The sequence below is a fragment of the Erythrolamprus reginae genome, chromosome 3, assembly GCF_031021105.1.
Source record: "Erythrolamprus reginae isolate rEryReg1 chromosome 3, rEryReg1.hap1, whole genome shotgun sequence".
Classification (NCBI taxonomy): Eukaryota; Metazoa; Chordata; class Lepidosauria; order Squamata; family Dipsadidae; genus Erythrolamprus; species Erythrolamprus reginae.
In genome coordinates, this window is record NC_091952.1 from 232,485,520 (window position 1) to 232,510,815 (window position 25,296).

Genomic DNA, 25,296 nt, shown 5'->3' on the forward strand with positions numbered 1-25,296 from the left:
TGTAAATAAGGATTGTTACTTTTATTTTTAAAAGGCTTAGTTTTGATACATTTCTCATTGGATTCTAAAAGAGCAGTGTGTCTCTTTAAACTTTTTTGCTCTTTAAGCACTTTAGTGCACTGCAACCTCCCTTGAATATAGAAACGTCTCTGTTGTGCTTTCTATGGAAGGACACACCCCGGGATGAAAACTCTGTTCACTCATTAGTTGTTTATCCTGTCAATCAATTCAATGCAACTAGCACGATGTTCTGTCGGCCAGGAGAGGTTTGCTATGTCTGGAATTAAAAGCAGATAGTATGCTGGAGAGAAATACTCATGTGAAGCTAAAATTAATGTGATTTTTTTTCAAAGGAATTGATTTTTGCTATGGCAAGAAAAGAAGAAAGCACCTCTCAATAAAAAATAAATATACTTTGGTAATTCCTTGAGAAATATTTTGAGAAATATTTATGTTATTGTTACAATAATGCTATTGTAATCATGATACCTGCTTTTTCTTTTAGTATTCATTATAGGATCAGAATTTTAGAAACTCTGATTAAGAAACTGCATTTTCAAACTTTACAATTTTAATTTAAAAGTTGAAGTTTAAAATGACCTGATTTAAAACAATGGAATTGTGGTAGATTTCGTGGGCAAATATATTTTGGGAAGTTTTTTACACTGACTTGCCTATTCTTCTATACTGCTTTAATAGTGCTGGCATAGTATTAAATATAAGATAGTTTGTGATTTTACATGGTTTCTAGGTGTTAATGTAAAATGTGGTTAATCTGAGATTATATAGCCTGATGCACAGGATGTTTTTTGTCCTATTGAGTCTATTTTTTAAAAAAATGGAAATATAATACAGCCTGTGGTTAATGTCTATCTGTCTTCTCTGTGGCATGCATATTCTCTGACTCTCAGGGGAACAAATTTTCATTGTGAATATTAGACAGGAGTTCAGTAATGAGACATCACATTTCTAAATACTGTATATTTTAAACTGAAATTTTAGATCTTCCAATAATTTTTGTGAAACCTCATCTCAAACAATTGTGATTTGTAATGCCCCTAGCAAATAACATAGAAAGTGTTAGTTATTTCTGTTGTGTATTTGTGCTGCTCTGAAAGGGTGGGGTACTCTTTGGTGCATGGTCGAGGCATTTGGGGGCTGCTGGGGGGAGCAGAGTACCAGGACTTAGAAACAGTACTTTATTGTACAGTACTTTATTCTTTTTCATTAGTATTCATTACAAGATCCCTGTATGAAACATAGCCTCTGAAACTATGTGAAGTAGATCTCTTTATGTTAACCAGAAATATGTGTCTTTCAGTCTCATTATTAATTTAAAAAGTTTAGGTTTTTTCTCATTTGGTTTTATAAGAAACAAAATAGCAATGGACTGAAGGTTTCCTGGGTATTTTTTCTGGCCGTGTCATGTATGTTCTATTCTTCTTTTTAAGGCATAATATAAATTGTAAATAGAGTAAGAAGATACTGTTTTAAAAGTTAGAGGAATACAGTGATAAAACTAAAAGTGGTTATATATAAATTTCCTTAGGAAGTTCTTATCCTTTCTGCATGGTGCAAAATAAATCTTTCTTCCTTACTGGTGAATTATAAAATTAATGATTTCTTATATTGTAAAATAACTGATTTGATTTAATTAATTTGATGATTCATTTAATTAATCACCAAATGCAAAATACTTTTTTTGGCACAGTGTATTAAAAGATCTTGCAGAAGGACTGTTTACTAAACCAATGCAGAAAGCTGTTTATTCCAGTTTAAAATAAAAGTTTTTTAAAGCATGTTTAAAATAACCATTAACTAACAGGATTGTTGCCATTATATATTGCTTATGCAATAATTACACACATGAATCTTTGACTTTTTAAATCGCTATTCTACATATTTTCCATGTAGCAGATTAAGATCAACAGTTTCGTTTTAGCTTTATAAATTTAGTCCGGCAACATCTTAAACTGTAAATATGTAAAGTTAAATTGATTTAATATTCCAATTTGCATTATAAAATCTCTAATAGAAGAAAATATAGAATCTTTTAGATCAGTGAAAAATAACTGAAATTATTTCTGATGGACTGTAATAATTTCTGAAGTTGAATGTTCCTGCCATAAATTTTGGATATATTTGAGATAAAATATATATTAAATCATATGAAATTATTGCTATTGTTATAATTATTAAAGAAACCTACAAAGGCTTCTGCTTTCAAGGGCATATAGTTCACTAAATTTTGTAAGATATACTTCTGAGCAGGCATGAGCTTATACACTGTATTTAGAAAAAATATTACAAGACTGTCTGGCCCATACTTGTTTGCTAGAGAAATTATACAATGGCTATTTTGATGATATTTAAACAGCAGAAGAAAAGAACATTAAATCAATGTTTAATTGATTTAAGAGAAGAAGGGCTGTTGAGTGGACTTCTGGAGTGTGCTCACCAGTAGTGCAAAATAACTAGCTAATAACTAAGATAACCATATCACACATTTTGTTACATAAAGCACTGACACCTCTGCTGTACCTGTTATATTTTATTGATCTGGCAGAGGTGAGAATTACTGCTTTTTTAAGAGTGGTTTCAGTTGCCATTTTATACATTCAGGATAGAGAGAGAGTGCAAAACATCAGCAGGAGCGCACCTAGCAGAATGGTAGGAAGTGCAAAGGGAAGGAGCCTGGTGGAAAATGAAAATGGAAGGCTGGACCAGTGATTCTTCCTGCTCTTAAAATAGCTGCAGCTTTGTGATTCTGGGGACTGTGTCCATTTCATTGCTCCTTGTGTCAGGAAGCAGAGCCAACTGGAAAATTCTAGGTCTGATTTTGCATCCAGAAATGGTATGGATACCATAATTGGTTTAAGAAATCAGCCAGATTAGCTATCTTATTCATGTCAGGATATTTATTTTATCACCACTGCAATTTTGTGGATTCAAACTGAGCCCTGACAAATGAAACTTGAATCTGAATCTTCTTGCAGCTTATAGTTGGCAATATACTGTTTCAAAATATTGACGGTTCTGTAGGCTATCAGGGTATTAAATTTTATTTCTATACCATATGATTTTACCATTTAGGATATTTTATGTGCCAATGCCCTAATTTTACCATTTACTATTTTTGAGACTTTACTCATTGAAAGTAAAATGTTGCTATTACAGCATTATCTGCAGGATGACAAAGCACTGTTGCAAATGAAGTCCAATTTCCATAAAATGATAATAAAACTGGCTTGAGTGTGAATATAAATATGATACTAAGGCTTAAACATTTACTGTTGTGAACTGTGTTGTATTTATAGTATATAATCTCTGCTTCTTTGCATAGTGAGAAATTGCAGAGCCATCGGTGCACAACTTCCAAAAGAGCTATTACGCAGGATTGGCACCAATATTTTTCTTACATGGAAATACTCAGCCAGAGTACAGATGAATATAGACATACTGTACTTTTTTGCAATAATCTACTGTGTCCATATCGGACATTCTGAGAAATGTTCAAATTCCAGGAGTTTTCAAATTATTTTCTGTGTTTTTCATTTAATGCATCTTTTTTTTTTTTTGGACTAAGAAGAAATTTCCTGACAGAACAATTAATCAGTCGAATAATTTATCTCAAGAAGTTGTGAATGCTCTAACACTGCAAGTTTTTAAGATGAGATTGGACAATCATTTGTCTGAAATGGTATAGAGTTTCCTGCTTGAGCAGGGGATTGGGCTGGAAGACCTTCAAGATCCCTTCCAAGTTTTAAGTCCGTTATTCTAAACCAGAGGTGTCAAAGTTGCAAACCGGATGCATCATCACTCCCAGTTTAGCGAAGAGGGAAAAGTCGCAATATGTTATATGATGATGTGAGTTTGACACCTCTCTTCTAAATGGAATAGTTGAAATCCATTCCCGACTAAGAATAGGGTTACTCTGCCAGATTCCAAGCTGAAGACTTTAAAATTCAAGTGGTATCTCCTGAAGAAACATTAAATATCCACATTAAACTGATCACTCGAAAAATTGCAAATTAAAGTCCTCATTTAGCCCATTGTAGGGCAGAAGATTTTTTGACATGAAAGCAATTTTTGTTGACATATCGTTATAACATAAAACATTATAGTAGCCATAAATACCACATTTAACAAAATGATTTTGTTTTGCTGGAAACTGGGAGTGAATGCTGCTTTCTTGTTAAAACCATTGTAAATTACAGTCACATGACACTGGGATGCTGCAAACAGCTGTAAATATGAGCCACTTGCCAAATGCCCAAAATGAAGTTATGTAACTTCAAGTGGGTCATTGAAATTTTAAATCTCGGTCTTAAATAGCTTTTCTGCATTTCATCATAACTTGCAATGGTTCAAATGGTCATTTGAAAACTATATAAGCTGAACTACTGTATCATTTTTTTTAAAATCCAGGCTCAATTCACTGAGCGCTCTCATTTATTATTGGAAATTTTGACCAACCTGTAATTGCAAAAAGATTATTTTGATATTATAAATCTTATCAGCAGAGATCCCTTCTTTGGGTTGTTGGGATTGGACTGTTTTTCTTCATGTATATTCATTACAGCTGTTTTGAACAGCAAAATTCTTTTTTCTCCACTTCAAAGAAAAAATAACTCTGAAAGCGAGAATATATTGTATAAATATCAAATGGTATTATAGAAAGGTGCATGCCTCTTTTATATATATAACTATACTTTGTAAGTGTGAAGATTGTCCATTGTAAGAGATTATATATTAGGTCTGAAGACTTTGAAGAATAATGAGCATTTTAAAAAAAAGTTACATAGAGAAAGAATTCTCAAATGTCTGCATTCTGCAGAATCCTAGGGTTCCCTGACAGACTAAGGGAGAGGGAGGGAGGGAGAAAGGAAGCAAGGAAAACCATTGTTTTTGAAAAGAGATTCTGGGAAGCTTTCCTTTCTTTAAACAGGTTCCATAGCATAGTAAAATTTGAAAACCTCAATATAGTGTTTCAACTTCTGCTTATTCTAGAGATGTGAGAAAATTATGACTCTTTAAATGATGTAGATACATCAGTGGTCTGAGTTTCTGAAAGTTTTTAATTTATAAATCTTCAATCTTCCTTTCGGTTGACTGCATAAATTGTTGTTTTGGTAAACAGAAGAGGGCATTTGTTTTAATAAACAATTGGAGAGTGTTGAACGAATATGGAACTAGTTTAATACCTTTGTTTTATTATTACTTTGCTTGCTAATGATATGCATACAGTCTGTTTTGCCAGGTTTGAATTTATAAATGCATATTAAAGTCATCTCACCATATGTGAATCCATTAAGGCCGAGATCTGGCCAACTCCATGCTGTTGCATGCAGTTGGATTCATTCTGTCTTGTTTCTTTTTACAACTTACATAATACAGGTTTCAACAATAAAATACAGTTTATATATTTTAATAAGACAGATTTATTTATTTATTTATTTATTTTATTCAGCTCCTATGCCGCCCAATCCCGAAGGACTCAGGATGGCTTACAACAATATAAAAAATACAGTTACAATAAAAAAGAAGCCAAATATAAAGATATAAAGATGTAAAATGTTTACTGGCTTTTGTTTACAGTTACTCCTTATTTTTCTAAAGTCCTGAAATATGTTTGTAAATTGCATCTGTCTATAAATTCCCCTAGAGGACTTTTTTTTATTTAATAAGCAATGATTAATAAGATAGTACCTTTCAAGATTGTTAGGACAATGTGGTCATTGTAACCCAGGATGTATTTCAGCAAAAGTAAGATACTGTCTGAAGTCTGAAATACCTGTCTAAAGTATAAATGCCTTTATGCATTTCTCTAGTCCAATGCTACCCATCCTTTTAAAGCATAGTGGAATTCATCTGCAATTTAACTGAATGGGATGGGTTAATGCTGAATTTCATACTGCCCAGCTTGATTTACCTACCCTATCTATACTTCACATTATTTTGTCCTCTCTTATTTGCCATTTAGTAAGCTAAAGAGACCCACATATGGCAATGATTGAAATTATTCCACTCCTTTGATAATTTTAGTTATCTTTTTCTGCACTTTTTAAATACCGTAATTGCTTTAATACAAGGTCTGTTTTCGTATCTGCTTCTTTTTCATCAATTAGCATTCTTCCCTAAATAAAAACAGCAATGGTATTTATGTAAGGAAACAGTTCGTGAATGTGCATACTTATATGTTTACCTATCAGATTGTTTTTATTCTGTTTTACAAATTTATTTGATTGGAAATTCTGACTCTCGTATGTCTATATGTGTTTTATATGTGTGCACTGTATCACTAGAATGTTACTTTTATTTTTGTTTCATTGTCAATTTCTTTCTCCCCACCCCTTCTTTTACTTTGCCACAGTCTGTTGTTTCTTTTATATTGTTTTACTTTTATTTTAAAACTGTGAATGGAATTATTGTTTTCCTGTCTCCATATTCAGGTAGTGTCAGTGGCTGAGTATCACCGCAGAATCGATGCTCTAAATAATGAAGAACTACGTACACTCTGCCGACGTCTCAAGGTGCTTTCTTCTCAACTAGAGATTAGAATTTTTTTAAAAAAATCTATATATATAGTAGTCCTGATCAGAACAAGACGATATTCAGTTATTTTGTGTTCATTACTATACTGAAATAAGGCAGCAATAACTTCCTCATGGTTGTGTTTGCTTTTGTAAAGGGACAGGGTAGTTCCAGTGTCATTTCTGATAACTGAGTATCTTTTAGAGCTGATCCAAACTTCTGCAAGTTGAAAGTAAACTTCCAGTGATAATGCAAGTGCTTCAGTTTTTTGGCCAAATTTTGAATAGTTATATGCTACTCTGTTACAAGGACTATGCAGACCTTAAGTTAGCCCATAAGATGTAACTCAGGAAAAAATCAGTGCAATTCTTGAAGACTGTGAAATCAGTTGTTGAATCTTCAGGGCCAAACTTAAGTTAAAGATTGCCTGGATTCTCACACAGATATTCCTGGAAGTACCATCCCAATACCTAGCAGGCTCATGAACATTTGAAATTTAAGATACTTAGATTTGCACATTCAAACTTTTCCACTTTTGCCCAGCTAGTTTATTACAGTTTATTTTACTACTATGAGCAAAATAGCTGTATTGTTCAGTATTAACTGTTGCTAGTGTCAACTATGATAAATGAAGCAAAACACTTCAAATATTTCTAAAGCTGTCCTGTAGTTTCATATTTGAATGTAACAGGTTGTTGTGTGTATTGGCCTTGTGGCTCTATAAAAGTAGGAGAGGCATTATATGAGCCCATCCATATCAGGCGCCTTACAGATGGCTTGAGGCTACCTATCATAGAATCCCCAATCTGATGACTTTGGAAAAGTCTCTGGAAAAGTAATTTGCAAGACTATAACTTCACAATAAAATGTTGGTATTTCTTGTCATTTTTAGCTTGGTGGCCATTGTCAATAAGTGCTGTAGTGCCTTCTGTATCCCTCTGAAATGTGTATACAGTACAGTATACTAATTCCCGTATCTATTGTATTGTTCGGAAACTTCAGATCGTGCAGAATGCAGCTGCGAGAGCAGTCATGGGCTTACCTAGGTACGCCCATGTTTCACCATCACTCCGCAGTCTGCATTGGCTGCCGATCAATTTCCGGTCACAATTCAAAGTGTTGGTTATGACCTTTAAAGCCCTTCATGGCATCGGACCAGAATATCTCCGAGACCGCCTCCTGCCGCACGAATCCCAGCGACCGATTAGGTCCCACAGAGTGGGCCTTCTCCGGGTCCCGTCAACTAAACAATGCCGGTTGGCGGGTCCCAGGGGAAGAGCCTTCTCTGTGGCGGCGCCGGCTCTCTGGAACCAACTCCCCCCGGAGATTAGAACTGCCCCTACTCTTCCTGCCTTCCGAAAACTCCTTAAGACTCACCTTTGCCGTCAGGCATGGGGAAACTAAACATCTCCCCTGGGCATGTTAATTATACATGGTATGCTTGTGTGTGTGTTTGCTATTACATGGGGTTTTCTTAAATCGTTAAATATTTTAATTAATTGGATTGTTGTGACTGTTTTTACTTGTTGTGAGCCGCCCCGAGTCTCCGGAGAGGGGCGGCATACAAGTCCAACTAATAAAATAAATAAAATAAAAATAAAAATTGTTGCTATTGCCTGACTACTCTCTGTGTTCTTAGTGTTTTACAATGAGTTGTGCCACCATTATACACCTGCTTGCTCAGTCTTTCATCTCCAATTAGCCTGAGAACTAGATCAGATAAGCCTGGTATGGTATGTGCTGTTCCTTATAATGTTTTGTCCTAGAAATGATCGGTTACTTATAAATTGATTTCTCATGACACCTTTAAGGATATCAAATCTCAGACTGAGATTAACTGTGAAGTAAAAGCTTGGTGAAATAGATACAGGAAGCCTTTGCTACAAGATTGGTATCTGATTCTGCTGGGGGCTGTTTCTTCTCATACGAGAAGGTAGAGTTAGTCAGAAGTGATCAAATCAAAGCATTTTGGCTTATATGGTAGTTGTAAATGTGGTACTGTCCTTTCTGTGTTGGTTGTCTATAAAGGAGATCTTTTGGAAAAGTCTTTGGAGGTAACCCATTTTGGAAGTCCCATTTCCTTCAGATACCTCTACCTAACCTGAATCTTTATCTCCTGTTTTGTGCACAATTATTTCCGCAAATTCTCTCTTACCTTTTTCTGTTGTTACTGTTAATCTAAGCCTCACAGTCCCTTCTCCAAGTTCAGCTATTTTATGGTCCTTTGCATCAATTCCACCCTACCCCCCAAAATTGATTTAGCAAAGATCTGTGTAATGTCACTGGCCATTTTTCAGTATTGTTCCCCTTTTGAGGGTTTTGTGGACACATGCAATCCATGGCACACACTGCAGATATTTTTTGTCCTTTTATTGACTGTGGTTTTGGCATTCCTTTTTGTCTCCTTGCTACTTTTCAGGCCAGGAAGAGATTTTATGGTATTCAAAAAGTGCTGCAAGTTGTCAATAACAATAAAAATGATGATGATGATGACATCACATATTTGCTTCCACATATTTTTTCATTAGTGTTAGTTAGTCCTTATACTTAAGGTAATTGTACCTTGTGGACCAAATTAAGGGGCTGCATACTCCTCACAAACTGGCTTTGGATTTGCATTCTTTCTTTGTCTTTTCTTATTTTTTTGGTCATCATGGTTTAGACAAAAGAAGAAAAGAGAAAAGTAGTTTTGAAAAATCAGATTAAAAACACTGAATCAATGCAAAAGCTGTATGAAAATGCAATTCAAAAACGTCTAGGAGCTCTGTTCTGAGCAATTTTATGTTGTTTTGAACATTTGTTCACAATTCTTAATTTTCTTTTTCAAAATGATAATCACTTTGTCACATCTGAAGATGGGAGTTAATTGAATAAAAACTTCACAAAAGAGAATGCAAAAGAGCATGTCTTAGGCTCAATGGCTAAAACACCTTAAACACTTTAAACCCCACCCCTTAACTGCAGACCAGCTGAAATCAGTTATGTATTCCATTATCAGTTATGTAATCAGATGTGTATTTTCAATTTTATTTCTCTACTTTAAGCTGATACTTTATAAGCCTATTGGTATCTGTTGCATTCTCAATATACAGTATATATGCATATGGAAGATGATGTATGCATTATTACTTTTATATATTTAAAATTTCAGAAGCATTTTCTAAAGCTTTATGAAATAGAACTGCTACTGCATTAATACAGTAATAAACTATCTAATGCAGAGAATTTAACTAAGCATTTAAGTCTCTATAATGAGCCATAGTGGTATAGCTGTTAGAATGCAGTATTGCAGACTATTGTGCTGACTGCCAGCAGTTTGATTTTTACCAGGCTCATGATTGACTCAGCCTATAAAATGGGGATCCAGACAGTGAAGGGCCACTCGGCTTACTCAGTGCGCCCTCCAAGGCCGTCGCCAATATTTTTGCTTCGGAAACGAAAAATCACCGAAAATCGCCAAAATCTTGCTCACGTGAGCGTCCTCACACAAGGTTTTGCTTGCTGCGCATGCACAAAAGTCAAATCGTGCGGGGGGGGGGATGCATCGGGGGCACACAGCTGTGCATTCATCCCGGAATTTCCTACTGGGACAGAGTACCTGACTGCACTGACTGCTGCCCACCACAGGATCCAGATTGTTGGGGGCAATATGCTAACTTTGTAAACTGCTTAGAAAGGACTCTAAAGCCCTGTGAAGTGGTATATAAGCCTAAGTGCTATTGATATTGCTATTTATTTCATCAAGTACAGATTCTGTTTTTTTTAATTATTTTGTCAGTTTTTCTTAATGCAAAATTGGATCGATATTTTAAAATCTTTTGTCACATTTTGAGTAATATTTATAGTTTATTATTTGTGGAAGAAAGTGCTTTTATAGCTTTGCTCATTCTGTTGCTAAACAGCTAATATTTCAAGAGGTTTGTTTTTGACATAAATCATGAGTAAAGACCATTGATAACATGAGAGGTTAAAAGAAAAAAATCTAGAGATCGTGAATTCAAGTAATCTGCTGTTTTAAAAGCTATTTTAACTGCATATATTTAAATAATGATGAAACTCCATCTAGAAAAACCAGCACATAATACCTTTAGTAGAAATTGGGGTGGGGTGGGTGAGCAATAAAATATAAAATGGCATGTGAATTATTTGCTATCGATGTGGCTGTCAAATTTCCTTATAGGATAATGATGGCAAACCTATGGCATGAATGCCACAGGTGGCATGCAGAGCCATATCTGGCGGATACTCTAGCATGTGTTACCCTAGCTCAGTTCCAATGTATATGTGTGTGCCAGCCAACTGTTTTTTGGCCCTGTACAGAGGCTCTGGGAGGGAGTTTTTGGCTTCCAGAGAGCCTCCAGGGCAGTGGGGGAGGGCATTTTTGCCCTCTCCCGCCTCCAGGGAAGCCTTTGGAGCCTGGGGAGGGCGAAACACGACCCTACTGGGCCCATCAAAATTTGGGAAACAGGCTGTTTACGGCCTCCAGAGAGCCTCTGGGAGGTGGGGCAAGCTGTTTTCACCCTCCCCAGGCATTGAATTATGGGTGTGGGTACTCGTGCATGTGCGATAGCGTGCACTGCACGCACACTGTTTTGACACCCGAGGGGAAAATGGTTCTCCATTACTGTTATAGGATATTTGTCCTGATAGAAACCTGTCATCGGCATTTTACAACTAATTTAGTGACAGGATAAAATTTTCATTATTATTTATCTCAAAGATACAAGTTTTTATCAATAAATGTTAGTTATATAAATACTTACTAAGTTCCTTTTCTCAAGAAAACAATTGTCAACAACCAGATCAAATGATATTCCTTACATACAGTTAAATGGTCATATATCATTGTATATAGTCTTTCTTCTTTTAATTGGTAAATCATTTTATAAGTAGGATACTTGTTAAATACTGGCAGCATTTTAGCAAAACTAATTTAAAATAATCCCTTTGCTTGTATTAGCTGTGATTAATGTTACTGATAATGAATAATTGTTGGGCCGAAGAATTATAGAACCTGTTGAAGTAGAATAATCATTCCTGCAGCATGACAAAATTTCTAACTTGTTTTTGGAAACTTGTGTTGGCTGATTATGTGAAACGTAGCATTACTATTTGATTTAGATTGTTGAAATAAACTTTCCTTACCTTACAACTAGATTTAAAATGTGTGCATTCAAGACAGATCATGTCTTGGTAACTACACAGATAGATTTTCTCCAGGATAAATTTTGCAATGATTATAAATCATTTGAATTAACTCATTTAGCTTGCAGTGGAATTAAGCCATTTTCTTATTTTACAATACCATATAACATGTTTATTAATATGATATTTCGATGTGATTTCTCTCATAGTTCTTGCTGATCACTTGCTGAGTAGATATAAACAAGATATATGATGAGATGAGATGAGATGTGAACAGCAGTTCTGTGTTGTGTGGAAAATGTTGGTGTTTTTAAGTTCTCTTAATATTACTGAACATTTTAAGAGGTCTTCCAGTACGTCTAGGATAGGTGCATCAAATAGCATACATCTTTTTTCAAACAATAAAATGAAATGAGTTTTAAACAGAGAAGCATTGAGTGAAGGGGTAGACAAATCCATCCTTATCCCAGATGTGCCATTCCTTCCGGTCATGGTCTGCTCCACCCAAATCTCCAGCTGTTCCCAATTTTATACCCTAGCTTTAAAATTGGAAATGAGTGAAGCCAAGAGAGAAGTGATAGGTTTTAGTGGGCAATGGATGATTTAAAAAAATTGACGCAGAATCTCGATCTTTTCTACCATTAATCTACATGGAAGTATAAGATTTTACACATTTTGCAGGGACACACATCTTTATTCTCAGGTAATTGTATTATATTTTCATGTGAATGTTTATGCATGCAGCAAGACTGCACAGATTAAGATTAGAATGGGCATGCACAATATTAAAAGCAGCTTATATTTAAAATAATTTTACCTATGGGCTGCAATTCTTTTTCCTTTTTTAATTTTTTTTTAAAGTCTTTTCAAGAGACACTAGTTCTGCAGTTGGGTTTGTATGAGTAGTCAACTGATTCTTACTTAAGGATAGATTTGAATATCTTCTGTATGCCGGGATAAAAATATTATACTACTGAAGTGTAATATTTTTGAGAGAATTATGTATGTTTACCCCTGAGATTCAATTTTAATCAGGATCAAATGAAACCTTAAAAATTATAGAATACAAAAACACAGTTTAAATAAAAGAAATGGATCAATTCTTTCACTGATGGGCCTTGTCTAAATTAAATATAGGAATCTAACATTGTATTTAATATTTAAAGCATTACACAAATTGTCAGGTAAGCAAAAACTTTCAGTATTACAGGAAGAATGTGATAAGGAAAGTTGTTTTGAATAGCATTTTGAATGCTAATTCAACTTTCTCCTCTCCATGCAGATTACTACAAGAGAAGACACACTTTCAAAACAGGAAACAACTATCAAAACCGAACTGGAGCCTGAAGCATTTAGGCCAAATCTTAGTGATCCCAGTGAACTGTTACAGTCGGATCAAATTGAAAAGGTATCTTATAGAAAGTGTGATCTGGAAGGAACTTTCATTTCCAAAATTTGTGAATACTCTCTGGTAATCTATTCTGACTCCTGTTTGACATCTTATATCAGGGGTATCAAACTCAAGGCCCAGGGCCCAAATCCAGTCCATATGGTGCTTAGATCTGGCCCATGGGGCCAACCTGGAAACAGCTAATGACTGGCCCACGGTTCATCTGCTGACGAAAATGGAGCTCCATTTTCACAGGCAGAGGACTGCAGGAGGCCGTCGCAGCCGAAAATGGAGCTCGGGAACCTGTTTTTGTTGAGAGCACGCTCGGGTTACTACAGGCGCCTCTGACACGAATGATGTCGAGCTGGCTATGGCCACACCTCCCCCCCACCCAAGGTCAAACATAACTCTGATGCAGCCCTCAATTAAATTGAGATTGACACCCTTGCCCTACATAATGCATTATTTACCTTAACACAGTATGTGAACAAGGCCAGATAAATAAATGCAAACACTTCTGGCTGTTGGCTTGAAGTTTCCTTTTGTTGAAATATAGTGTACAGAACTGCATATAGAGCAGTACTGAACCAGCAATGTTCAGGAAAAAACTTAAACCCAAAAGATTTTGCACCATGGTGGCACAGTGGTTAGAATGCAGTATTGCAGGATAATTATTCCCACTGCTAGGAGTTTGATCTTGACCAACTCAAGATTGACTCAGCCCTCAATCCTTCCGGGATCAGTAAAATGAGGACCCAGTTTGATGTAGGCATTATGCTGACTCTGTAAATCACTTAGAGAGTGCTGTATATAACTTTGAAGAGGTATACAAGTCTAAATGTTACTGCTATTGCTATTAACAAATGAAAACACACCAGTACATACACATCCTGTAAGCTCTACTTTCTATAAAGAGCAAAGCATCTGAAAAAAGCAATGAAAGTTACTTAGTAAACAGAGAAATAGTTGCTATATTTGGACAAAATTAACAAAATTAACCACCCTGAATCATATGAAACCATTCCTAGGAACCAGTATGGCTGCTTTTTGGTGTTTTTTTTTAAAATTGCTATCCTTTTCTCCTGTCACTTACTCTTGGCCACAGCAGTGGGAAGAACCAGGTGGCTTTATTTTTGTAGATATAATTTTTATTACAATAAAACCTATTACAAATTAAACAAAGATAACAGAAATTAGGAGCAAAAAGTACAAGGGATGAAAAGGAAAAGTAAGAATATAACTAAAAATAAAGAAATACATTAAAAAGTGGCTTCTAACCTTCATCATAAGGATGAATCACAAGTATAAATTTAGTGTCTCTTCATCTCCTCCAATTCATCTTCATTCCATATCCCATATCTTCTCTATAACTGTCCAAAGGAATGCATTGATTGGTCTAATATTAGAAGCACTATTAATAAATGAAGCATGAAATGAATGACCTTAAAAATTATGAAAACCCCCCCCCCCCCCCCCCCCACTATTTGGTCTAACATTTTACTTTAGTTATTCAATTTTTATTTTAAGTTAGAGATCTGAAACATTAAACATTTCATATTTGAATCATTGCATGTTTTGCAATCCAAAACAGTTGACTGTGATTCAAAGTAGTTTCTTCCAACCTCAGTACAAGTATCCCAATATCATCCAACCATTCCAGAAGCATTATCAATTCAAATAGTCTTGTTTCAAATTCAAAACAGGCCTTTTAAGATTGAAGAGAGTCTGTTTGAACTCAAAACACTTGAACATTTCCAAAGTCATCAAAACAATGTTGTAACTATTCTAGCAAGGATCAAACAGCTGTTTCAAAGTTGAAACAAAGCATTTCACACAAAAAAAATCACATTTGTAATCAAAAAACATTTCAGATTCAAACCTTTCTGTACATCATTATTATATGGTAAGTAAAGAAGCTTAACTTGGCTGTTGCAATTGTTTATTTTATGTTAAAGCATAAAACCAAAATCTGAATTGATCTGTTTAAAATGTACCTTTTAGGAATAGTGTTCTATCTGGAATAGAATAGAAATGTTAGTTGGATAGAGAAAACACGGTTCTAAATGAAACAGTTCTGAACTAACTCCAGTGCATAAAGCTGGATTTGTTAGTTGTAATCATGAGGAGATTATCTAAATTACAGCTTTAATTGTCCACAGAATCATTTGCAGATCTTAGAATAATCCTAGTGGATCCATTTTATTTGTATTAAGGGTTTTTTCTCAGTAACTGTTCTCTTGATGATGGAAAAAACTAAGGCTTATTAGTCCTTAAGTATTCCTCCTTGAACATTGGTCACAAGTATACCCAATAGGCTTCTAGGGCTTGGAAAAAATGAAGCAACAATGGAAAATATAATTCCTATGTATTTCAATAATGTATTTACTGCTTTTGTTTGTAAGCCCCCCTGGAAACAACTCAAGGCATCTTATATCAGGGGTGGGTTTTAACTTACCTTTATGTTTCAGAGTATAAGAAGCACCAGCGTATAAAACACACCTAGATTTTAGAGGTGGAAAACAAGGAAAAAAGTATTCTGAACCAAATGGTGTAGTAATATATCATTTAATAAAGCATCAGTGTAACAGAATACATTTTACAAACATGTATACTTTTTATAACCATGTATACTTCTTACAAACTTCAAACCTGACAGCTTTAAGACTAGTGGACTTCAACTCTCAGAATTCCTCCTCCAGTCATGCTAGCTCAGGAATGGGAATTGAAGTCCACAAGTCTTAAACTTTCCAAGTTTGAATACTCTCCCACTTCTAACCCCGGGGTCTTCAAACTTGACAGTTTTAAAACTAGTGGACTTCAACTCCCATAATCCCTCCTCCAGTCATGCTAGCTCAAGAATGGGAGTTGAAGCCCACAAGTCTTAAACATGCCCACTTTAAGACTAGTGGACTTCAACTCCCAGAATTCCTCCTCCAGTCATGCTAGATGGGGTAATTAAAAGGCTAAACCAGTCTTATGTTTGTGAAAAAGGTGCCATTTTTTGCCCATTGTTTCACAAAAATTGGGTGGGCAGAGAGTCTGGGAAGCCTTTAAGGAAGCTCCTGGTGCTGAGGGGATGGCGAAAACAGCCTCGTTTTTGTGAAAAACAGGCCAGTTTTTGCCTTCTTTTTTTTTTTTTTACAAAAATTGGGTGGGCAAAGGGTCTGGGGAGCCTGCAGGCAGCTCCTGGATGCTGGGGGATGGCAAAAATGCACCAGTTTCTGTGGAAAAATTGGCCTTTTTTCCACAAAAATGGAAGCATTTTTTTCTTTCCCCCAATCCTCAGAAGCTCTCTTAAGGCTCTCTATACCCTTTGCCCACACCAAAATGGGCCCATTTTTGTCATCCCCCAGCACCCAGGAGTTCTCTGCAGGCTTTCCAGACCTTCTGTCCAAAAATGGGATGGAGGGGGGCAGCGGCAAGGCTTCAGGACAGCAAAGAAATGGCTGCATTCAGTGTATAAGATGCACTGACATTTCTATCCTCTTTTGGGGTGGGGGGATGTGTGTCTTATACTCAGAAAAATACAGTACCTTCCCTACCAGTTTGCAAATGTGAATGCACCTCCATACATGCTCTTTACTCACACATGTGCATTCCATGCATGCGCCCAGCCATAAAGAGCAGCATTAAATCCAGACAGTTAGACCAGTTTGGGCGAACCGGTAATGCAGACTGCAGGTGGGTATTCCCGGTTCACCCAAACCGGTCTGAACCGGTGGAGTATCATCTGTCTGATATACATGAAGAGACCTAAAAAAATAAAATAATACAATAAAAAGCATAATAATATAAACAGAAAGAGTTAAAACTAACCTTGAACCAGGTATTATTCAATCTCCAATTACTCCTTGAAAATATTTGTGGCTTTCTTAAACATTAATAGATTTGGAGATACCAGATTGCTGGCGGGAGATCTTTCTAGGGCGAACACAAGACTTTGGACATCTAGCCTGCTGTCTGTTTTTCAGAAAAAGCCCCAGTATATTTTTTCAGCTACGAGATATGCAGCAAATCTATTTGATAAATAAAATTCAGTTAGAATGGACAATCCTGAATGGTACTTTCAGTATGTCAAGTAGCTTTTAGTGATGTTAAGTACCGTGACTTGTAGTTTACAATTTTTCTATCAGATGCTATATGTTGCTGCATGTTGTTTGTACTTGCTGCAAGCTGTGACTTTTACTAATAAGAGAAAATACAAGGGCCATGTTAAGGTGAATACAAAAAGTTCTGATTTTTGTCTCATCCAAGTTGTTGCATTGTTTGTCAAAATATATGTAGGGTATTCTACACTACAATTTCAGTTTCTGTAGCAGTGTAATTTGAGTGGGCTAGGTTTAAGCTCCGTAACCACAAAGGACAAAACACAAAACCTAATACTCTTCTCCTAAAAGTAATTACTTGGAAATAAAACCCAGATAATTTCAATAGAACTTAAATCCTGGTAAATTATTTAATATAGCAAATTCATTTTGCCTCCGTATAATGTAAGGATTGAAAATGTTGCTATAAAGCATCAGGCATTTATAAGATTTAGTATAAATATTAATTGTTATTTTTTTGTATGTTTAACAACACAACATGTTTTCTCCCTGTGAATTAAAACCCTTTCTAGGTTAATCACTTTGTTTAATGCACATGCCTCACTTACCGCTGTGTTTCTTTAGATGACAAAACAGCTCCCTCCTCGAACTATTGGCTATCCATGGACTCTTGTCTACAGTACTGCAAAGCATGGCATGAGCTTGAAGACTTTGTACAGAACTATGGCAGGCTTAGACACACCAGTGCTGCTGGTTATCAGAGACAGTGATGGACAGGTATGTAAATTGCAATGTTCACTTTCTTTCCTTTGCTCCCCAGTTTCCCCATAACAAAACTTAAATTTTAAGACAACTTAGCTATCATACAGGAAAGCTCAATGTTATTTTAATATTTTTAAGTAAAAAAATAAAACTCAGTATAGCAGGCTGATCATAAATAGAGTGCAAAACATCTATAACATTTTAAATGAGCATTCCTTCAAGTTGAACTCAAGCCATGATGGCCCAGTAGCTGTTGCCACACACACATATATAGTATTCTTAGCAATAAGACCAAAATGGTTTTCACTGCCCTTCCTTTTGGTACTTTAAAAACAAAGTAATTTCAGTGCAGTAGATTTAACTGAATACTTGATTGCAAAAATATAAGTATTACTATTTTTACAGGGGGAAAATAATTCAAATCAATCTTTCTCCACAGATGTGTTAATCTACAAAAATATCAAGGGATTGGTTCCCTTTATAATAAGCATATAGATTATTTTTGAAGGCCTGGATATATTCTACATTTCTATAGTAATATTTAATATTAGAGACAAGGTGGGTTGCCATAAAACAAGTAGGGGGATGCGGGGGCTCACATGGTAAGAACACTGGGCCTGCGCACTGCTGAGATTGACAGCTCGCTTCCCATGAGCAAATAGACCGCTTAGGGACAAAAAGGAACCTCCCCCTTTGCCTACTGGCATTTAGGCGTCCCACTGGTAAAAAAAGCACCGCCTGAAAAAATTCGTTTCACAGAGGCAGGCAGCCATCGGTGATCCCTGGCTAACACATGTCATGCATGAATAAATAAATGAATAAATAAAGTTTTCAGGAAGGGATAAATTTGACAAATAGTACAACCAGTTAGAGATTATTTATGCTGTTGTGCTGCTACAGCTTGACTTCATGTGTGTGTGTTTGAAAAGTCTGAATCCAATGCAGAATGGGAAAGTTTAAGATAATTTTAATTCACGCAAGCAGAAACATTTTTGTCTTCCAGTTTTGGAGCTGGATGGGTTCCTAAAAAGAGCAGTAGAGGAGAAATATTGGTATTTACTTTAGGGGAAAGATAGTTGAGGAATATTACATTTCAATTTTTTTCTCAAATGAGAGCAATCCTTATGATTTATCATCTCTATTGCATCTTGGGATGGTTGGCACTAGTGTGCCTCTCGTCCCCTGTCCAATTGTCTTTCCTTTATCTCATATCTCATATATATTTTATTCCTTTCATATATCTTCTCCTCTATTTTTACATGTTATCTTTATATATATTACTTCATGTCTATTCTCTTCCATATTTTTTTTTTATAATAAGGGTTTTTTAGTTGTTTTTATTAATTGGATTGTTCATGTTGTTTTACCACTGTTGTTAGCCGCCCCGAGTCTACGGAGAGGGGCGGCATACAAATCCAATAAATAATAACAATAATAATATGTATTGTGTATTGGACAAATGAATAAATAAATAAAAAACATTGTGGGGAAAAGAGATGTATACAAAATCAGAAAGGAGGCTTCATAGAGAAAGCTCCATGTCAAAACAAAATGCAAAACAGTTTACAGGAAAGCAAATTCTTGCTATCTGTTAGAAATTAGGAGCAGTTCAGCAGTGAATCAGTGATGCAGCTTCTATTTGTTGGATACATAATGATGTAATGGTTAAAGTCACCAGGCTAGAAACCAGAAAACCGTGAGTGCTTCTCCTGCCTTAGGCATCAAGCCAGCTGAGTTACTTTGAGCCTCTCAGTCTCAGAAAGAAGATAATAACCATTTCTGAATTCTTGCCAAGAAAACTGCAGGGGCTTGTCCAGGCAGTGACCAGGAGGCAAAACTGATTTGAAGCTATGCATTCATATGTGTGTGCATGTACACACAAAAACACACATCTGTTGGATCTATTTACACAAAATGCTGCTCAGTCACCTGATGTTTCTGTTTGGAATTCTGCAGTAAGCAGAGAATTGAGCTTGACACCAAAATAACTCAGTCAAATTCTCTTTACCGTCACTATAATCACATCAAACTATCACTCAAACTCTTTTAGAGCAATTCTTTTTTAAGAACAGCCCACTGATTCATTCTTTCAAACTCTTCATTCTTATTAGATTTTGTTGCGTTGGTAATTGAGCATTTACGCCTAAGACTTCACACAAATGGATACTTCTCTTCCTAATAAAAATAGCAGACAACCATGAATTCAAACGTTGAATTGACCTAAAATAGCACAAAATAGTCTAACAAGCCTTAGATCAGAATTTCAAAAGCAAAAAAGAAATGGTTTCCATGCATTGAATGAAAAGGAAGAGTAGCAGGAGTGGAAAGTCATTGTTCACATGAGACATGCAATAGCCGGCAATATCCCTGCATTCCTCCCCCCTCCCCCCATAACTCTTTTCTTAAATAATTGGAAGGCATACTGAATCAGTCAAACTAGACTGATCTCTATCTGAAGTGCAATCAGACTGTGCTGACTCTGTTCTGATGATTTTCTATCTAAATGCACTAGTCCTGCCTTTCCCACCTGACAATGTTTACCCCAAGAACATTGGAACCTGATTTGGCAAGAACAGAGCAACTATTAGAGATGGCAGCCAGCTACAGCTTGTTCAAATGTTTGTGTTAAGAATTACATCTTGTTAAAGGAGTTTTCTACTCTTATGTTTGCTGAATTAACTGCCATCTGGAATCCTTTTCAATATTTTAGTAGAACTTTTTAATCTACAACAAAAATTAAATTCCATTAAATACCTTGCTTTTGCTTTGAACTTCATGAAATGAATAGAATTAATTCCTGATAATTTCATTTAATCTAATCATGTTCACAGGATAGGTTTCCTATATATTATGCATAAAAGCAGTGGACATGTCATGCTTTCTCTGGACTATTTTTATTCTTTTCTTTAGATTTTTGGAGCTCTCGCTTCTGAACCTTTTAAAGTGAGTGATGGGTTTTATGGCACAGGAGAAACCTTTCTTTTTACATTCTGCCCAGAATTTGAGGTAAGCACTTAGGGGGGGAAAATCTAAATTATTTAGATAATATATGTGAGGTTACATTATTTATGACTCTAACCATTTTATGTTGCAATGAAATTATTTAAATTCCAGTTAAAAATAAGCAGAATCACATTTTTAATAGTGAGGCCTATTGTTTAGAATTTAGATTGCAGTTGCAATGAAGAATTACCTTATATTTTCCCATTAATTAATTGTCCAGTCGTAAAGATATTATAAATAAACATACACAGCCATAAAACTAATGAAGAATGGCGATGAACACTACAAAACAATTAGTGGTAAACTTTTATAAATCCTGCTCTTATCAGAACATCAGAGCTTCTATAAATTACTAATGGGCAATTAGGATTACTTCATGATTCACTGAATTTAGGGAGCTAGGATAGAAATTCAGGTGATAGATGGAATTTCAATATATTGAAATAAGTTTAGTTGGCTATCACAGTGAATCAGGGCATTCTTTATTGTAACATTTTAACAATAAATAAAGTTTCTGGATTTTTCTGAAGCAGAATTTAATGATGATGTCTTATGATGTTTGTTGTTCTTTTACCAATAATTTCCTTTCATCTGTGTTCGCCTGTCTTTTATTTTCCTGACCATTAGGTCTTCAAGTGGACTGGAGACAATATGTTTTTTCTTAAAGGAGACATGGATGCCTTGGCTTTTGGTGGTGGAGGGTTAGTAGTTGTTCATCATTTTTCTTCATTCTGATAAAGTGTTTTGATGCAACATTGGTATGCTGTGATACTCTTTGAGTTCCTCGTATATAGATTCGAAGTATCTTCATGCCCACATGTTTTTCTTTTATGTACACGGGGAGCATATGCACCAAAGACAAATTCCTTGTGTGTCCAATCACACTTGGCCAATAAAGAATTCTATTCTATTCTATTACTTTATGGCAGCCTCTTGTCAATGGTGGCATTTTTTTCTTGAAGAAGTCTGAAAGGCCATCTTTTATTTTTTTAAATATTTATTTATATCCCAGCTTTATTATTTTTAGAAATAACTTAAGGCAGCAAACATACCAATATTCCTTCCCTTTCCCTATAAGGTAAATTGGGCTGAGAGGGGACTTGGCCAAAGTCACCCAGTCTGTTTTCATGCCTAAGGGGTTGTGGAGGGGGGGGGGGGGGGGCTAGAACTCACTGTGTCCTAGTTTCTAAGTAATCACTATCGGACTGGCTCTTAGTTGGTGTAGTCTGTCTTACTTGGTTATTAGCAAGATAAAAGCAGGTTATTTTGGGAGTTAGAACCCAGTTTTTAATGCAAAGCCAAAATGTGCTTTTCTTGGCCCTATTTCTATTCACCCTGCAGTCTCGTGGCTTAAATGTGTTACTACTGATTAACCACAAATAAGATTTTGGTTTTATTCATTTATTATAACATTTCCATGGCAGATCCAGTTTGCCTTTGTGCATGTGCCATGCTAATATGAGACTGTTAGATCCAGGCTGAACAAATCCAGATGATCCTAGATGCCAGGAAAATTTGTTGATTTAAAATCTGACCTACATTTGAAATACAGTAATGGGAAGAAAATTATTTTTAATATCTGCCAAACTAATTTTTTTCACTGCAGGGGAGAATTTGCTTTATGGCTTGATGGAGATCTCTATCATGGAAGAAGTCACTCTTGTAAAACCTTTGGGAATCGTACACTTTCTAAGAAAGAAGACTTCATTATACAAGATATTGAAATTTGGGGCTTTGAATAAGTATGAACTGTTAAATACTACAAAAGTTTGTCCCAAACCTGATACTGATTAATGCAGCTCAGAAAACCCTTAAAGCAATATAATGTAGCTTGTTTTGCAATGCCTTTCTACATTTTCTGCAGGACCATCAACATGTCTTTCACATCAGCATATTGGAGTTCAACTGACTCTTCAGATTTTATTTTCATGTTTGAAAGTTACAAAGCTTTCAAATCATAATTGATTATGTCTTTATGAGAGCCAGGTATTTATCATCATGTCATTCACATATCAATTTATTAGTTCTCATTCTCACAATTCATAAATTTATTTTACTTCTGTTTTAAGTATTTCATTGAAACAACATTTAAGCAACATAAAATCTAATTGAGTTATATTGTATGTACTTGGCCTAAGTCCTGGCTGTTTAGTTCAATTAGACATCACCACATCTTTAGTTATGTCATGAATTGGTATCTCTTGTATTTTACTGTTGAAACATAGCTGCCCTATTGATTGTATTGAAGCGATTTGCACATGCCATTAACTGATCTGCAGGCTTGGGACAAATGATGGGCAAGGATTCAGCTACGTGATCAAGATATATAATACAGCAATGAGCAACTGGTAAAGTAAGCATAATGCAGTGAGTAATTCATAGTACATATAATACCTTCTTATTGCTAAAGCTATGAAACAGACGCGTTTTTCCAAACATATAATATGCATCAAATTTATGCGTTTGTGTGTCTGTGTGTATATCTACATATGCACAAACATACATAACACACCACTCTGTTTTATAGTTCTTCTGTTGTAGCCTTGTAGCACATCCTCTCCAAGAATTGCTCCTATCCAAACCAGAAAACAAAATGTGATGTTTTTCTCTTCTTTTGAGTGGATCTGTGTTGTAAAACTGCAATTTGCACCAGCTCTGATGCAATGGGGTAACGTACTCTAGATAGACATCATAACTCAGTAGATGTGTTAATATGCAAAATTTACTGTTCTGTGACCTCAAAGCAAAAAGAAAAAAAAAAGAAAAAAAAGAAAAGTTATAGTAAATCAGTAGCTCTTGTCCACTTTTGTAGAAAAACTAAAAAGCCATTGTGGCAATAGCAACAGTTGTTTCAAAGCTTATATTCTATGTTTATGCAAAAGAAAAATAATTTAAAAATGCTGTTAACTGTGACAGTGAATGACTTTGTGCTGAAATCTCAGCTATTCTATTTCAAATGAATATTGTATATATTAACTTGTACATTAATGTTTAAAAGTAGTTTTTGTTATTTTAGAGGGGGGGAGTATTGATTGATGGGTTGCTTCTAGCACTTTAAATTATTCTAGCAATGGAATAAAAAGCCAAATGGCTTAGCTCAAATAATTAGCTAGTTGTATAGAATGTTACTAGTACAAGTTGTTTCAGAATTATCTGGGGAATGCTTACTGCTGTGGTAATGGAAAAGAGAATATTTTATCCTACAATATGCTCATGCTTTATATTGCTAAAAAGATACACAGCATTGTTTTCTGTCTCAATGTATAGCTCTTTAATCCTATTAGTAGAATATATGTAGATTCAATGTTTACAGACAAAAGGAAATGTAAATAAATTAAAATAGCTTCAATTAATTTCCCCTCTTTTGGTCTTCCACAGCAGTGTTATTGTCTTTGTGGGTTTACTAACTAAACAATCCTGTGATGGATTTAAAATACTATACAAAGCAAATAAATCTAAATTCATGTAAATAAACTTGAGTTGGGCTTTATTTAGAAATATGACCATTTTGTAATTAAAAGGTTGAAAGCATTGAATCATAGCCAAAATAATAGTAGTGTTGAACCATGTTCCTGCTAAAAATTTCTGATAAAAAATTGGATGTTTTTAAATATTGTTACAGAGCTGTTTATTAATTGGTAATTCACTTTGCCATGTGATGATATGGGAGTTGCTACTAAAATGTACATTAAAGTTGTATAGAAATTTCAATATATAATACAGAATGCCATTTGCCAGGTAAGGCAGCTTTTGTCCCAACTTTACCCATATCAACTTCCTTCCAGTAAGAAAAATCAAAATGAGCTACTGCAGCTATAAAATAGAATTAGAATCCTTAAGCTTCAAGAAGCATTAAAAATTCTACTACTACTAAATGCTACATTTTACTAACATTTATTCAGAAAAAAATAATATATTACTGCCTTGGCATTAAAAAAATGAAATATTTTCCATCTCAAAAAAGTCATTAAATTTATTTAATTCTTTTTCATTCATCCCCTTATATCAATTGAATTTGCAGTGCATTTCACTTCTTGTTAATATAAGTAAGATTTTGAAATGGATTTCATTCTTATATTTTACAGAAACATTTAATATATACAGCTTAAATTAGACCAATTAATGATATAAACTACTCAGTGAACTTTCATAATCCAAATATTGAAAAATAATTAGCAGACATAAAAACCTAAAATAATATCCTTGTCCTGGGAAAGCAGCATTTTTTTAAAATTACATTTTTTTTCAAATTTAATTATTTTATCTAATTGGTAAGCTAAATCAAGCTTTTATTCTCAATCTCTGGATGCAGGAAAGTTTATTGATTAAAGGTAAAATGTTATTTGCCTATAACAAACTTCCTTTATAATGCTATTAATATTTCACAGCATTTAAGATTTTTGCGTATGATTTCTT

At 34.9% G+C, this 25,296-nt stretch overlaps 1 protein-coding gene across 4 annotated transcripts in view; it reads left to right on the forward strand.

The window, feature by feature from the left end:
• The window catches only part of OXR1 (oxidation resistance 1), a 279,350-nt gene extending 254,996 nt beyond the window's left edge, over positions 1-24,354 (forward strand). For 3 of the 4 annotated variants that reach the window (XM_070748208.1, XM_070748209.1, XM_070748211.1), the window contains 6 exons: positions 6,453-6,533; positions 12,962-13,087; positions 17,740-17,892; positions 20,788-20,883; positions 21,508-21,581; positions 22,487-24,354. In XM_070748208.1, coding sequence (XP_070604309.1) covers positions 6,453-6,533; positions 12,962-13,087; positions 17,740-17,892; positions 20,788-20,883; positions 21,508-21,581; positions 22,487-22,622 — 666 coding nt within the window. In that variant the 3' untranslated portion in view covers positions 22,623-24,354. The remainder of the gene's footprint in view (positions 1-6,452; positions 6,534-12,961; positions 13,088-17,739; positions 17,893-20,787; positions 20,884-21,507; positions 21,582-22,486) is intronic. The other variant, XM_070748212.1, reaches the window with a different exon arrangement.
• The last annotated feature ends 942 nt before the right edge of the window (positions 24,355-25,296 follow it).